At 34.7% G+C, this 17,202-nt stretch overlaps 1 protein-coding gene across 2 annotated transcripts in view; it reads left to right on the top strand.

Annotated features, from left to right (window-relative positions):
* Positions 1 to 17,202, top strand: part of SNTG1 (syntrophin gamma 1) — a 156,912-nt gene that overhangs the window by 71,716 nt on the left and 67,994 nt on the right. For both annotated transcript variants that reach the window (XM_062568243.1, XM_062568242.1), the window contains exon 11: positions 15,894 to 15,932. In XM_062568243.1, the coding sequence (XP_062424227.1) occupies positions 15,894 to 15,932 (39 nt within the window). The remainder of the gene's footprint in view (positions 1 to 15,893; positions 15,933 to 17,202) is intronic.

Raw genomic sequence — 17,202 nt, 5'->3', positions numbered from 1 at the left:
AACAAAACATGAATATCATTATTCATGTTAAGGTAAGCAAGGTTAGCTTGTTCCCATTTAGGATATATTTTTGAAAGGTGGGTACATCAAAAGTGTTACCTTTCTTCCACAACCAATGAAAAAGAAAAAGAATTAAAATAAATTGAAATGCACTCAAAGAGCCATAAAACACCTCAGGGTATACATTATTAGTAGACTAATGTGTTGAAAGCACTTTCTCCGTTTGGTTGTCTTGCTTCATAAAGTACTGCAGACATACAGCACATTCTAGTCGTGCATAGCTTATCTTAGCCTCAGGTAGAGAGTAGAGGAAGAGGCAGAGGGCTGGGGAAGAGAAGAGGGATGTGAGTGGTTCAGGGACAGCTTAGAGAGGCTGGGGCAGACAAGTCCAGCTAACCGGAAAACAGGCAAAACACCCATGCTTTTTCCCACTATTCTCAGGAGTCATGTGGCAATTTACAATGTGAGAGGTAAGTTGTGGTTAGGTTGTGAAAATTCGTTATCCACTAGGGAGGATCTCCTGCTGAGGAAATGAACCCAAGAGCCCTTGGACTTGCCGTTCCTCTACTGACAAAAGACATTATGAAACTCTGCATCAAGCTTCTTAGCCCTGATAGTTTCTTCTGTCTCTCACATGGTTAAGTGGCAGGAATCTGCGTGGCAAAGCTAAAGTTCTTCCCATGCTGACATCCTATGCTACATAGAATAGTGTTTCAGGGCATATTAATCACATGTATTTGACTATTAGCAAAATGGCTTGTATTTTGTTTACTCGATGTGGGTAATTAGTTCTTCATTCTGCAGTTTTGCTTTATATGCCAGTTATCAATGATGACAGGATAGTCTGTGAAGAGAGCACTTTATAACCAAAATACTCGTACAAAATTGAATTCCTAAATTCTAATTTCTTATCACATATCCTGTGATAGGAAAACTAGACACTAATTTTCAGATAAAGAGAATGAGGAAATCATCAAATCAAGGAGGCAACCCAGCAGTTAAAAAAGCTTGTTCGTCTGTCCTATGACTGCTTAGAGGTTCACTATCTTAAAATAGAACACAAATGCAACTGAGAAAGCACTTGATGCACATTAATCCTTATGCCTAGTTTTACCAACATTAGCAGAAAGATGACATAAAGTCAGCACAAATAGAGAATTTAGCTTTTTAACATAATAAATCCTAGTTTTAATCATCAGGCTACTTTTCAAATGGCATAAAACTTTTTTTTTTCTGTTTTTAATTGCTAATAGATATTCTACTCCTCTTTCAGTATGATTCACTGAAATCAGATGACTAGTAAATAATTTTTGTAACCCATTGCATCAGTAATACACTGACCATTTAAGTAAAAGGATAAGCAATTTTCTCTTTAGATGAAATTGTTCAGAGTTGAATTTGAATATGTGCAAGCAAACTATGTAGAGATGATTATTTGCATGTTTGATACGGTTTCAGTTTGTACAGATAAATCTCAAAAAAAGCAAAGTAAAAAGCAATGTAATAGGTCCATACTGCAAAAACGATGTGAGTCTATGAATCATTTTAATTAGTGAATGATCATGCAAACTTATCACAGCTTTCTTCAGGGAAAAGTCTGTTAATTCTGCCTAGGAGAAGACATTGCTTTCATTGTTCGTTATATTTACGTCCTCAGGTAATTTTGTAAGGTAATAAAAAAAGATGAAATACTTCTTATGGTATGTCAACGTGCTGCAGCTTCTCAAATAATTCAGCAGACTTAAAATTGTCGGGGGAGTTTTAGCAGTTCCTGCTTTTTGGTATCACATTGCCAAGGAAATACAATTCCCTCTTTTTTTTTTTAATAGGATAAAAATATAGGAATTTAATCTAATTTAACTAAATTAATCACTATTTCGCAGAAATATTAGGTGTTTGTCCCTAAGAAGGAGAGATCCTTTCCATTCAAACTCCCTACATAGTCAATGGATAAAATAGTATGTCTTTAAGACTTACAGAAAGTGATCCATTCCTGCTAACCTAGGCACATACATCTGTCCCATTACTATATGAGGAGTGTAGAAATCTCCAAAGGGTAATTCAGTCTCCTTGAATTAGGTACTTACCTTTCCCATTTCTAATAGGAGATGGCAAGTGAGTATTTTAGCATAATAGCCTAAAGGTTAGAAGAGTCGCCTTGACATGTGAGACAGGAGATCTCAGTGTCACTCAGCCTGCAGGGCTAAAGCTGACTTTCTAGCCCCGGGCCAAAGGATGTTCTGAGATAGAGCAGCGCTGAAGCTCTGGCCCTTGGTCCAAAGACAGCTCTGCTTGCTGTCTATTGAGGGTCTCATAAAATTCGTGCACATCTAGCAGGCAGCAAAAGTGTATTTTCTAGAACGTGGCTCTCATCCAGGCTATCCCTTGAGTAGGAGAATTGCTTACAAGCAGCAGATGTCTGCGTATCTCCTTCAGTCTGAGCACCATATCTCCCCTGTTGTGAGTGGGTAATCACCTATCATGATTGAAATGGACACAAATACTCCATGAACTACAGTGCACTTTTTTTCCCCCCAGACTTTTTGACCCAATCACTAATCTAGGTCCACAGTACAGTCCCCAAACCAGTTGTTTTAGCAGAGCTAAAAGACTGGAAATAAAGTGTGGAAAATAAGTGAAAATATCTGTTGTTTCTTTTTCTTATTTGCCTGGCCATTCATTGTAGTTACTGCTTTCTCCACTCAGGTGCAGAGACTGAGGAGATGAGTTCTACTGGAAAGTTTTTGATGTTTAAGCATAATTTTATCCTTTACTGGAGTACAAGCCTACAACAAATTTAGAAGAAATCCTAATCCCCATTGTATTACTGTTCTAATTACAAAGAAGAAATTACTCTTTTTCTTATTTGTGATACTTACTCATTTCATTAATATTAAACTAATTCTGTTCAGGAAAAAAAGAAAGTATAAAAACCTGTAATGTCTTAAATAAAGTGTTGTCTTTGGTAACATGAATTAGGCATGAACCTCAAAGAGAAAGAAAAAGAAGGAACAGGTAGATTTGAGAGTGGGAAGAGATTGTGTTAGAAGAGACCAGGACACATCTAATATTGCACTTTCAGTGTGACTCCACAAGGCAGTCTGTACCATGCAGCTAGACGGCAAAACTGTTCTTAGGTTGGCCACATTCTGTGTTCTCAATTCTCCAGACATGAACTGGTGGTTTTTTTTTGTTTGTTTGTTTTTTTGTTTTTTTGTTTTTTTTTTTTTTAATTACGTGAGTTCTCTATAAAGCAACATGTGGATATGCATAAGGATGCATATTGTGTAGGGGCCAGTTACTATAGAATAGGAAAGTTTTCTGTAATTAAAAAAATTATAAAACTTTTTTGTAAAGAATTCTGTGATTCTGTGAAATTCCACTTTCACTATCCTCCAAATCATCCCACTCCAAAACCCAAAATATCAAAATTTAGAAATTCTAAAATGGAGGAATTTGACAAGAGTTATGTTACACTCTGTTTGCTGTCTGTTGGTTAGGCTGCCTGGTAGAATTAAGCTTGTGAGGCTGAAGAAAAGCATTCATGGCAGAGGCAGGTGGCATTTGTATTAAGTGAATTTGTGGCTGTATTACGTTATGGGAAAGAGAAACTGAAGATCACAGTTTGTGGAAGAGAGCAGAGAGATGATTAAAATATTATGGAAGCAAAATGATATAAAAATTTAAACTCTATCTAGAAGGAAGCATAAATGACAAGTTTAATTCTCCAAACTATTAGTAAGATTGCTTTTGTTGAAAAATGTCCACTGAGTTGTGAATGCCATCTTATTTCATACCATTCATGAAGAAAGGAACTGTCAAAGAGAGAAAAGGAGCTGACATTCAGATACTTGTTTTACTGTTTCAGTTTCACTTTTTTGCTGTATTAATGTTGTTAGCTACTTCCATAAAGTATGCGGAGATGCTGAAAAGGTTTTTCTCCTCATGAGTTTTCCCGAGGTGCCCCAGATGACAGCAAAGAAACTCTTGATGTTTGTTATTTTAAGAAGATTCCTACAAATGCAAATTCAAATAACATGCAGATCTTGAAGGACATTAGCATTATAATTAATGGATATCATACAAGTGAGCAATGACTACATACATGTTTTTAGCTTGCAGCATAGAACAGTTTCAATCTATTCTATATATTTGCATATGATGCACTTCTTGGAGGAAGTGAATACAAGCTGTTTTTAAACAGATTATTTTTAAAGTTACGTGGCTAAATAAATAATCAGTATATCTCTGCTATCATCCCAAAAACTGAAACTTAACTGAAAGCAATAGAATAATTAGAAAATTGTGTCTGCACCTTAATTAAGGTAACTACTCTTACTGCAGCGGTATAAAGATTAGCACATTAATTTACCTAACCTTAACTAAAAATAGTATTTTCATCTCAAAATATAATGAGCAGAAGTCAGGAAAATATAATATAAATAAGAAAAGAATAGTACCAAGGGTGTGCATAGCAATTAGAAATCTCTAAAGGTTGCAAATGATCTTACCAAGAAAAGTAAGCTGCCTTTAGGGTAGCTGAATATGTTGCAGACATAGCAATTACAGCAATTATAGCTGTCTGACTTTTGTTTAGTTCTCTGATCCAAAACCCATTTCCTTAATAAGTGCATAGAACAAATCACAACTTCTGCATTTTGGTTTAAAAGTTTTCTTAAACTCAAACTCACAGAAATTTTGCTCTTCCTTCTGGTTATAATACCATTCATTCTTTACGCTGGAGTGACTTAAAAGGCAGTTTGTATCTTGACCAAGTCATCAGCAAGTAATATGAAAAAAATTGCCTTGCAGTCTTACTGATTTATGTAGCTTCACTGGTCATGTTGTTTTTATCTGATCAGCACAACTCTAAGACATGTTTTTCTGTTAGATTTGAATACAGAAGAAATCTTTAGCTTCAAAAATATTAACTCTATCCCTTCAGCTACAGAAGGAATCTTATATTTTTACATGTTTTCTTCTTGGAGTTTTTTTCCAACACTGCCACTCTTCTTATCAGTCTGATGTCACCTTCTTAGCAGTGCTTTATATTAGTTGTCTCTGTCACAGTAGTATTTCCTGTAGAGCATTGAGGAGTCTACCAATACAGTGTTGTCAGTGCTAAAGAACTTTTTCAGATTTTTATATATAAATACTTGTATAGCCAAAATTAATGGATAGTGATATTTCAATAAGTAGAATGTGAATAAAAGTTATACTATTCCTTTGAAAAGAAACTAAAGTAAGTGAAAGAAGGACCATCTTGGCTAAACGATGAAGTCTTCATTAATCTAAAACATGAGGCAGAAGTACCTAGTGAACAGAATTGCATTGCTGCTGAGGGTGGCCTCAGGAAGTATAGCATGAGTATGGAGAACCAGAAAGACCACTAAAAAAAATTTGCTTGGCAGGGGGACAGTAACAGTAAGGATGAAAAGAAATTGTTTTGACACACACCAGTGGTGACAGAGAGAGGCAGAGGAAAGGGTTTGTTCACTGGATGTTGAACATTATTGACAGATGATTGCAAGAAAGTCAAAATATTAAATCTTCTTTGGTATCAGCATTTACTTGTTGCAAACAGGTGACTGCTAACATTTATAAGTGTGAAATGGTCTTGAATAAAGTTAGAACAGGTAAGAAACCAAGCAGGAGACTAGTTGTAGTTTAACGAGAATAGTTTTAAGTATATAAATTCTTTATAATTTATTTCAGTGTAAAGGTAAAAATACTTCAGGAGTCAGAAAACATGTGTCGACTGTGTCCTAGTTGCATTAGTCACAAGCTACAAAAGATGGCACTTCTGTTCTATATCCATTTACTGAGTGCAGAAATTTTCTAGATCAAATAAAGTAAAATAGACATTGTAAATTCTCTGTGGCTTAGAGCACAATGAATATGGTTTCAGGAGTGAAAGCCATCTTTATATAGCTATGACTTCATTTCGTTACTAGCTTTTCCAGTCAAGAACAGCTCAAAAGAAAATCTTTGCTTTATTGCAATATGCACTAATACCCACCTAATTACTGCTAAGACAGTTAGAACGCATAGTAAAAGAATAATTCTGTATTTGATATATGAATTGCTGCCGTCATTCAGCGTTGGGATTATGTTTCCTTCCTGGGCACTGCAATTATGCTCTTGCAATGGCCCAGTTCAGCTAAGGGTATTTCTTTATGAATAGGCATGATATCATTCAGATATTTAATTGCTTTGTTTGGTTCTGAATTCTGAAATAACACCCCGTTCAGATATTTATGTTTATTATTATTTTAACTGTTGTTACAATAACATCAAGTTACGCAACCAGTTCACATATAGTGACAAGTTAAGGTGGCAATATACAGCAATGTAACCACGTACAATTTTAGTAATTACACACCATCCATTTTCCTTGCAGCTGGAAATACACATTCAACATGTTGTAAATGGTAGTTTTTGAACTTTTGAACTCTTCTACTCATGTCATTGTCTCCACAAACCAATATACCTTTGCTGAAAAAATCGCTAGCTGGTCTTGACCTACTGTGTTGTACCTGTTGCCTGAGCATGTGTGTTCCATGCCTTTTTCTCTCAGGAAAATTAATGTCTATGTTTGACAACTAAAACTTTGCTAGTCCAATGACAGAAAGTGGTGTTAAAAATTTTTGGAGGTTACATTTCTGTGAATAAGATAGTTATTTAATAATTTGTTCAGTTTGCTCCAGTAATTTGAGTGTCATAATGATGATTCTTCCTTTGATATTATGTTTTATTGTTGAAACTGTCCTTGAAGAGCAGATGAAGCATTGTGATATCTTGAAAAGATGAATTGCATAATATTTGCATTTATTAACTTACAAAATCCAATTTCCTTTGGTCTACAAGAACAACTGTAGCAAAAATCTATAGTCTTGTCTAAACAATCTCTTCTCTTAAGAAATGCAGTTGGACAGTTAGTTGCTGTTCTGAAATATATTGAGACAGATGGACTTTCAGTAAAAGGTCTTTAAAAATGTTTCTTCAACATGATGTACAATGTAACATATCTCACTCATGCAGAAATACATCACAATTAAGTAGCTTTGAAATGTTTTACTTCTTTTTTGATTCTCTGTTTAAAAATGATCTTAAAAGATGATATTTAGCCTAATAGAATGCAGTGAAATTCAATAAGAGTTCATAGTTTTATCATAGGAAAGCTTGAAAAGTGCATTAAAACAAAAATCATCCTTAAATTTACTTGCAGCATCTTCAGTGCTAGTCTTACTCTTGCTGAACTCTGGGAAGCTGATAGTTCATAAAAAGTTGAGGAGAATTCTATTGGTTTTTAATTATTCAAAATCCTTCCTGATTAAGGCTTGCAAGGAGAGAAAAAATACCAAAAATTATTAGTATGTCAGTTTAACATTATTGTTGTCTGAATTGAAATATGCTTTTGAAATATGCTTTTGAAATATGCCACTAATGCTTTTCGGTTTTAACAAACTTCTTAAAAAAATGTCTGAGTTTGAAAATTTTGTGGTTTCTCAAAAATCTGTACCTTGTTTCTTTTTGCTGCTTTGACATATTGTGTCCCTTGGCCTGCCTTACAGCCATGATCCTGCCCATTTCACAGTTCTTTGCACTTGTAAATGGCCGTCTTGCTCAGTATTTGGCTATTCCTTTTCCGAATTACCATGGAATACTTTAGAAAGTCCATATTTGTGAGTACTTTTACTTTAAAAATATTCTCATTTTATAATGACATCAAATTGAATTCTTAGTTTTGAGGTGAAATTGCAGATCAGCAGAAGGAATTGCATTCTTAGAGGGGAACTAGATTCCAGACTTTTCAAGCTTGTGGCCCAGTTGTGAAGTTTGAAATGATTAATTACAAGGATGATTGGTGAATTTTCTGCAGAGCACTGAAAAAACAAAACTTTTATAGTTGATTGAGAGTTGCATACAAAAACATTTTTATTTAATTAGTATCAGATTTAGCAGTTATGTTAATACCTAGCTCATTATCACTTGACCCTGATGTTTCAGCAGCTGTTTTATATTATGACAACCAGATGATTTAAGCAACATAGGTAATTTTTTTAGCTTAATTGCAAGCAGTATGTTGTCTGGTGCTGTCGAAATATTTTCATAAATACTACTGTTCTTCTTCAGAGCTCCAAAGGAATGATTGTGTGTAATTCTTATAGACAAAATGTGAAATGTGGTACAATACAATAAAGACTAGATGGTCCTATAAGTTTATTTTTAAGCCACTTGAACTAAAGTAAATGGAAAGTGATGGAGCTGGGGGGAGGGAAGAGAAATGTTACCAGTAAAATCTAAAGAAAGGCTGTTTAACTTCATTGCCTCAGGTAAAGGCATTGGCAACTGGCAAATTTATTAAAGTTTGCCAGCAGAAATTCATTTAGACCTATATACTTTTGTATAAGTATTAAATGCACTTTAAAAATCACTAGCTACATTTCTTCAGGGCATTAGGTTCTTTCAAGAAAGTTAATTGCCTTATCTGTTATATATAATTGTGTAAAATGCTCCCTTTCTTCCACTCTTTTGCTGCCCATTTTGTTTTATAAAACACTGAGGCCAAATTGCAAACTGTAAAAGTCGTTATCCACCTAAGTGAGAAGTCCTGGAATAATGCAAACCTTGGCAAGCTCTGAACTCTTTATGGGCAAGGTCAGAAGCTTGCTGATAGATTGAGAGAGAAGGAGTAGAGCAGATTTAGCTGTAGTTTTCAGCAAACTGACTCTGATCCTGTTTCAGCCAAGCTGGACTGAGAACCCCAGGCTGGCAAGCAGCAGAGTGACTAAAGGAACAAGCCCCTTAAAAGCTGCGAATAAGGGGAGGATTAATCAGATTTGACAAACATACCACATACAAAGCAAACTGATGGTGGGAATATAAAGTCTGTTACCAAGATTTTTTTTTTTTTTTCCCAGCACCTTCTAGTGGTGTAGATCAAAACCTTAAATAGAACCAAAATTTCAGATATCTCAGTGCTTAAACTGGATTTGCAGGAGTTATGGTTTACATTTCCTTTCCCAATGAAGACTGAGAAGGAAGGATGCCTAGAATGGGGAATATCTAGTAGCAAAATCTCTTAAGAAATAAGCAAAGGAATTTCATAAGAAAGTTGTCAAACTGAGGGAAATCTGGAAACAAAGGCTGTAGATATCAAGATTCAAAGCAAGTCAGGGAAATCCATAATATCACAGACAGTGAATCAGAAAGATCTGGGTAAAGATAGGATTTAATGTGTGCATCTTCTGCATAGGAAAATGGTCTCTTCTCAGGCAGGAATACATTACAATGCTGTTTGCAGTAACTGAAGATTCAAACCTGATGACAGAGTAAGAAAAAAAAAAGAAGAAGAAGAAGAAGAAGAAAAAGGAAAAGCCCTGCAGGTTGGAAAAGGTGTGAGGTTAATGATCACCATTCCCATGAGGAAGAGATGAACTGGTTATGAGTGACTCACTGCTATGTGCGTGGAAAAATTCTGTCTAGTGACTGGACCTAACATTATGGGAGATCTTCTGTCTCCAGAAGCTAAAACCTGAGGGATGCTGCCAAAGCCATCCAGCCAAATAAGCATTAACTCAGGCTGCTCATTCATGTGGTCATGACCGACTCTTTCGATGTGACTCTAAGTAGATCAAAAGTGACTGCAAGACTCTTGGGGGAAGGCTGAGGGGTCAGAAGCTGCTGTAATGTTCCGCTCAGTCCTCCTGGTCGTATGGGAAGAATGTGTCCTGGCGACGTATGCACAAGCAGTGTCACCAAAGAGGGCTTTGGCTTCTTTGACAGTAGGATGAACTTGTAAGGAAAGCAGGGTGAAACTGAACTGTTTAGCCTAAAGAAAAGAATAATGTTTCAACTTTAGAGATGTTACATAGAGAGTAGGCAGTTTCGTCATTGTTTCTGTGATGGATTAGATGAGAAGTAATGGGCTTAAACTGCAACCAGAAAGAGTTTTTAATGCATTAGGAAAACTTCCGATGCCAAGTAGAGTGGTACCTGCTAGTAAATGACTAATAGGGCTATGAGACTGCCATTGTGAGAGGGCTTTCCAAATGGTTTGGGCAGACAGCTTTGACCTATTGAGTCCCTCTTCAGTCTTATATTTCTCCTCTTCTGTATAATTGTAGTGTTAACATATTCACTCCAGCATTTGTAACTGCTTGCAAGAGCAGGAGAATAAAGCAAACTATAGCAAACACTTGACCAAAGTTTATCCTCAGTTTCTTAGGGATTATACGAAACCTTCTGGACATAAATATATAATATATAATATATTATATATTTATTATATATTATAGTGCAAATGTTATAGTGTAATGAAATTGTAAATGAAAGGTAGAATTGAAATAGGTACTATCTTTGTTATTTAATTTCCTTGATAAAGCATGAAATCTGACATATTTTAAAGCAGGAGGGCTGTATATGATCAATTTTAAACTATTTTTGTGATCTGTTTTCTGCTAGAATGTTGTAGGGTTACTTATTCTGCAGTAATAAATGTGGTAGACAGAGACACTAAGACCTGCAGCCATCTAAACCCTAAAGACTATTCTGACTTGAATAATAATCATAATCATTTCTAGCTCACTTGATAAATAAGATCAATTTTCTCTTCAATAGTTTGTATATTCAAGCAGTTTTGATGGGATCTGTATGGTTAGATAAGAGTCACTATCCTGATTCTGTGAAGAAGATTGACCTAAAGCTTTTCTCGCACAGGTGATCTACTTCTTCTTTGTCTTAGTCTCATTCTTCAGAGAAGTGCAGATACATTGCAGCTCTAGGATGTTGATTTGCTGGTAATTCATTCAACATGTAACAGCTTCTTTCACATTTTACATAGGATCCTAACTAAAATGTAATAACTCAAACATGCTAACTTCAACTAACTGATGTAGTGAAGTTTGAAAGTTTAGGATGCCTTAGCGGAAATCGAATTGAGATTCCTAGTGCCAAACATTATCTTCCAACTATGGACTTGTTTTCCTGCAGTATCTTCTGTCAGTGGTGAGAGTTTTGAAGGTTTAGAGTTTTAAAGATTAGATAAAGGGATCTAGAACTATTTTATTTCAAATGAAATTCCGTGATACATTCAAAGGAAGACTGGATTGCTAGTTGCTAGGATACACTACATCTTGACTCTGGAATCTGTATATGTTTTCTCAGCAAGAAGTAAAATGAATTTGAATATCTGAAAACCATTTAGATTGATTTGTATAGCAAACTTTTTCTTCAGTGGATAATACAATTTCTCTAAATTGTTAAATTTAAATTGTGAAAGATTCTCAACAGGAATATATTTCACTACTTCATGAGTGGATGTTTTCCTGTAACCTGCTCTAACCTTTTAACTCTGAAGATACATTTCCGAACTCTGAATATTGAAATGTATATCATCCTGTTTCTCACGTTTATTCTCATGTAGAAACCATAGTGAGAATGTTTCAGCCTGAAGAGATCTATCCAGAACAGATTCTGAAGCAGAGGTCATATTTATACTTATGCATTATTCAGTGTTGGATCTAACAGTTTGTCATCTCAGCAGACCTGACATGGGTGTATTACCAGGCTACTAACTCTTCTAGATTACAAACATCTCTTCTACATATATGTTCATATATTCTCTTTCTTACTTCACAGAACTTTATATAGAGTTCATTCAGGCTGAGTTCATTTGCAGTTCAGTGCATTGATTTTGAGAAAAATCTCAGGCATGAAAATACTAGAGGTCAGGGCAGTGTTTGAAACCTCCCAATCTACCAAACCTTTGAATTGTTTAGCAGGTAAAAACTGATAAGCAAGTAACAGAGAATGACTTTATCTCTAGCAGATCAGGAGGTAGGAATAAATTTTGCATTTTTGCTCCTATATTCTTTAGAATACATTGGGAGATCCCTTGACAGATTTTAGATTATACGAATTTCCAGCTAGATTCAAAACTACTGCAACTTGTAAGACCAGCAACAAGAAGTTCTAAATGCAGTCTGTAGGCAGTTAAGCATATATTTGAATGTATTCACCAAAGTATGATATATTTCATGTGAATTAATTTTTATCTATTGTTGCATGTTTCTTTCAAGTTTTCTCTTGATTCCCTGCTATTGTCAATGCACATACATTCTTGAATAACCAATTTTCACAACCTAACCACAATTTACCTCTCACGTTGTAAATTGCCACATGACTCCTGAGAATAGTGGAAAACTTCATATGCAAAAAGGAATGAAATTAAGATTTGTACTGACCTGCTAAACAGGAATCTAGCAAAAACAGTAAATAAGACTAACTATAATTCCAACGGTTAATTTTTTTTTACTCTTTTTTTACTCATACATTAACATAAGATTATAACAGGATGAATTTGTACTTTTTTTCAAATTACTCCAAATTATAATGATCTCTCTACCTGTTAGCAATCACCTTGTATCCCAATGGTGTGAGCTATTTTAGGGCTTTAATGTATGAGATAACATTAAAAACTACTTAATGAATTTACATTCTTGTCAAGCTATTATATTTTAATTAGCTTTTAATTAATGTAAATGAACAGTTATGAAATGCAAACAACTGATAAAAAAGGCAACAAAGTCTAAATTGTTTAGGGAAATCTGGATATGTGGCCATTATAAATTAAAATATTAAAGGGTTCTTTTTTTAATTGGAAAATTTCTGATAAGGAGACCAGCAAGATCATGAGAAGTACAGGCTGCAAGCAAAAGATAGACCAAATCATTTGCGAAACTAAGGGGTATCTGATTTGCTGTCCAAACCAACCAAATACTAAGCAGGAGCTGGAGTCCACTCATTCCAAATGCTGCCCTTCAATCTTAGAGGTGCCCACATGTACTTTGAGGGAAAGATCTCTCTCTGTCGGGCACTCTGTCCTGGCAGCTAACACCTGTTATGCCATTGCTTGCTCCAGGGAACCAGTTGTGATACCTGAGACCTCCATCGTAGTCTTTCCCAGTATCTCCTTAGAATTGTGAGCCTTTAGTTGTCAATATAGTTCATCGGGAAGTAGATTAAAGGCAAGCACGGGATGTAGAGAGTTTTCAAATATATGATTGCTTCTATTTATTTATTTTTAATTCCAAAATCCTGAAATCAGTGTCCTTATCTCTAGGTCATACTTCCCTTAAGAATTCTTAGGGCTATATGTGCTCACTGAAAGGCACTTTTCCCTATCTTCTCGTGAGAGTCCTGTGATTACATTGGAATAGCAAATTTCGTTAAAATAAATAAGTAAAAAAGGTCAGACAAACCCCTAATAAATAACAGGTTTGAGATAATACTTCAGAATCCTCTTATGAGGACTCAAAGTAGCACTTGTAGTGATATTTGCTTAAAGAAGTCTGAAATAGCATCTCTCAGAAGAGTGAACAGTTCTGTTCATTTTCAGTTGAATGTTAAAGTTTAAAATCTTGTTTTGATGAGCTTAATCAGATGCCTTCCAGAAGAGGACAGCAAAAATAGGAATCAGTTCCCATGAATTAGTATGGAGGAATATTCCACTGGCTTCCTGCTTCTGTGGCACTGAGGCAATTAAGGAAAGAAAGGTTGTGATCGTTGTGTGCACTTTAAGATGAACCGTTGAGGAGTGATGTATTCTATGTTGTCTTTTCTTTGTTTCTTCTTCTGCAGATCAGGCACAGCCATCACTGTGAAAATAATACATCTAGATGAACATAACTGAATTTGGCCACGGTTCATTCTTTTCTTAGCATCGCTTGATGTCATTTCCTTGACTGGTGCCATTCGTGGCCATGATGTCCTAACATATTTGTCCAGGTGGATTTTTGAAATATAGCTAGTTATATATGTTCGTACCCCCATCACAAATTAATTATGCTTCAAAACAGTCCTCTAAGGTAGCTTCTGCTAAATCTATTGCACTTTTCACCTCATATCAACATCACCTGCCTATTTACTAGTCAGATGCAACATATTGCAGTCACCTTATTTTTGACCCTTTCCTCTTGCTCTCATGTTTAGGTGATCACAAAATCCCACAACTACATTTTATATAGCATACTTAGAATTTTTGTCCTTAGTTATATTCCTGGGAGTTGTATCGGAATAAAATTTAACCCCTCAGCACCTGCTTTTCTAAAGATAAAGAAGAAGCAGTTCATAATTGCTGCAGATAATTGCTCAAATATCATAGTATTTCACATGTGGCTGTATGTTGGCTCTCAAGACATATTTTTAGTAATTTGTTTGGAATAGTAAAATCTCTTTGCCTTGACAAGGCTCTTTCATAGGTTAAATTTTTCACAGTATTGACAGTAGTCCTTACTTAAAGTATAAGAAAATCCATAATTGTGACAAGAATTTTAAAAGTATGTACTAACACTGACCAAAATTTATCCTACTGGAGTATTTCATGTCAAATTTAGGATCAAATCCCCCAAATCCTGAAATGTTTATATCTGTCACTAAACTCTTTGTTTGATCTACCTTTTCTGAGAAACTCCATTAGATAGTTGGAGTCTGTTAAAAATGATTCATTATATTTTACTGTTTTGTCCACTAAATGTCCTGGTTCTGCTAATGCATCGTCTTAATTTACACCTTAAAGACAGGATGAAACTGAAGCTAATGTACATGTGTGAAAGGTGGATAGAAGTGTTCTTATGAAACTTAACTCAAGATGCATTTGAAATCCAACTTAAATTCAGCGCTTACCAGCATGCACTTGCCAGTGAGAATTGTCCTTCAAAGCTGCGGGATGTCAGTGGAAGCCTTACAGACATGTCAGTATCTGCATGAAAAATGGATAAGGTACTGCCATTGCAGTAAACCTTATTTTTTTTTTTAAGTCTGCCAGTCACAGTGCCACTTTCATTTTTGTGTATAGTTGTTTAGAGATGATGTTGTAAACACTGGGGGAAATTCAGCGATAATTCATCTTTTGCTCTAAAAACATATTGTACCTGTGGTTAAAGTGGTGTGAACATTAGAGTGTTGTTTCAGGGCTTGGTTGGCTATACCACTAATTACTAATTGACAATACTTTTATTTTTTAAGTGGAATTTTATTTTCCCCATAACTACAAAAACAATTGTGAAAAACTGGCATAAGAGAACAAAAAATAAATTCTAGAAATTATCTGTCAGTCAGGAATATGATGGTAAATTTACTTGATTTGCTCAAAAGCTTTCAGGGCTTATGCTTAAAATAATAAATAAATAAATAAATATTTCTCTCTGTTATTGGCAGGAGTAGGTTAGTTCAGCATTTAAAATCTCCTTTTATTAGGAACTTTTGTGACAGATTGCTGGTCTCCAGGGCTAAATAAAAACTTCTCATGATTCAGGTATCTCAGAAGAGGTCCTCTTTATTTTTTACCTATAGATATTACTGAATGTTTTTAAGAACCAGTTACTTGAGCAATTATCAAAACTGATTTTTGTACACTTGATTCTGAACCTAGGTCAGAAGGACAAAGTGATCTTACAAAGACTATTCCAGCCCATTTTTTTCATCATTCTCAAGGAAAATGAATTTCCTTGAAGCTTTGATGACTTTGTGGATGACTGTAAATTGTTCTGAAATACTTATATATTTAGTACTCTAGTTTAAATTATGGCTTCTAGTAAGAAAGAAAGAAAAATAAAGAGTATTGTAAAATTCAGAAATAATTTCACATATATTCTCCTTTCTTAAATTCTGAACAGCAGTCTGAATAAACCACTTTGTATCTGAGGAAATGTCCCATTACTCACATCAGCTTGTTAAATGTATCTGTCCCTTTACTGCAGGAGATTCTCCTTTGTTTTCTACAAGTGTCATTTGGAAGGAAGTATCTGATATATGTAATAGAATCTAATGTTTATTCTTCTAGTAACTGAGTATATTTATTAATCCTTTTTTTTAATTCATTTTCCTAGATAAAAAAAATCAACAGGAATTTTCCCGTAAACCAGCAGGTAAGAAAAATAAACTTCTGGGAAGTTTCCTTTATAATTCTCATTTCATCTGTATTTGAATTGCCTGTGCATTCTTCTAGCTGAAGAATTCTTGGTAGGTTTTCTTTATAGAGTTCCTTGCAGCCTCTAAAGAAGCAATTTTTCTTCTATACGTAAATGGGAACTGGGTATTTGATCAAAGTAAGATCATGCCTAATCTTTTCAAATTAACTAAGTTACATATATACATTGCCTTATGATTGCATCTTACCCACTTTAATATAAAAGAGGGAATGAGACTGTTAGGCTTTAAAGATTTAATCATTCATCAATGTTCTTCTAATTATCTAAAAATGTACTAATTCTATTGTCTAAATTAAAGCACAAAAATGAGTATGTAGCTGTAGAGCAACTTTGCTAGTGAGGTATTTTACAAGAAACCATCTCTGTGCAAGGAGTGCTACTCCCTTTACAAGGCATTGCAATGCCTTCCAGTAATGTGCCTACTGAACCAAAAGTTAGTTAAGCAGCTATGTTTTCATAGCTGAGTTTATCTTTTTGCTTTTATTACTGTAAAAAAGATAGTAATATAAATAGTAGTTTCAGTGTACCGCTAGGCTAACATATTATTATTCAGTGATCTCTACTGGTTTTGAACTCCCAGCACTTATTGTTAGTAGGGCATTTGGTTCCTTTTCATAATAGTTTCAGTGCAAAGCAAAAATCAGTTTCTTGGCCTGAGTAACTTTTTGGTCATATAATTCCAAACGAATTACCATGAAGCATTTCAAGGAAGTCAGTCAAAGAGTCAAACTGAGAAGAGAGAGGCAGATTAGAAAATAAGTTTTTACTATCTGTTAAATACTGGAAAAGGAAAAAGCTTTTTATTTGTATATCTGCTGAAATTTTAACAAATATTAATTTCAAAAACAGACTCCCTTTTGGGTTTACCTTGAATAATTGTGATAGTCCATGTTACATAGTTACCTTGAATAGTTTTAGTGTTTGTATTTCAGGTTTTTTTAGAGGAAGCTGTGAAATGTTATTGAATTTAAATTGAATAAGAATTAAAAAGAGTCATAAAAGAGTGCACAGATATAAGGTTAATTTCTGTCCTCTGATATGCAGCAGGCATTAACATGATATGTATGGAAGGAGCAAGCATTTTTATTTGTTACATTAACTGATAATTATTTATCTGGATATAATATATAGTCTTGAACACTTTTGTCATTTTGACCTGTATTTTCATAAAATACATTTTTGTCAGTGAGGGTGAATAGTTAGTTTT

This window comes from Rhea pennata, chromosome 2 (genome assembly GCF_028389875.1).
Source record: "Rhea pennata isolate bPtePen1 chromosome 2, bPtePen1.pri, whole genome shotgun sequence".
In the NCBI taxonomy this organism is placed as follows: domain Eukaryota; kingdom Metazoa; phylum Chordata; class Aves; order Rheiformes; family Rheidae; genus Rhea; species Rhea pennata.
This window is presented reverse-complemented; position numbering and strand designations above follow the sequence as displayed.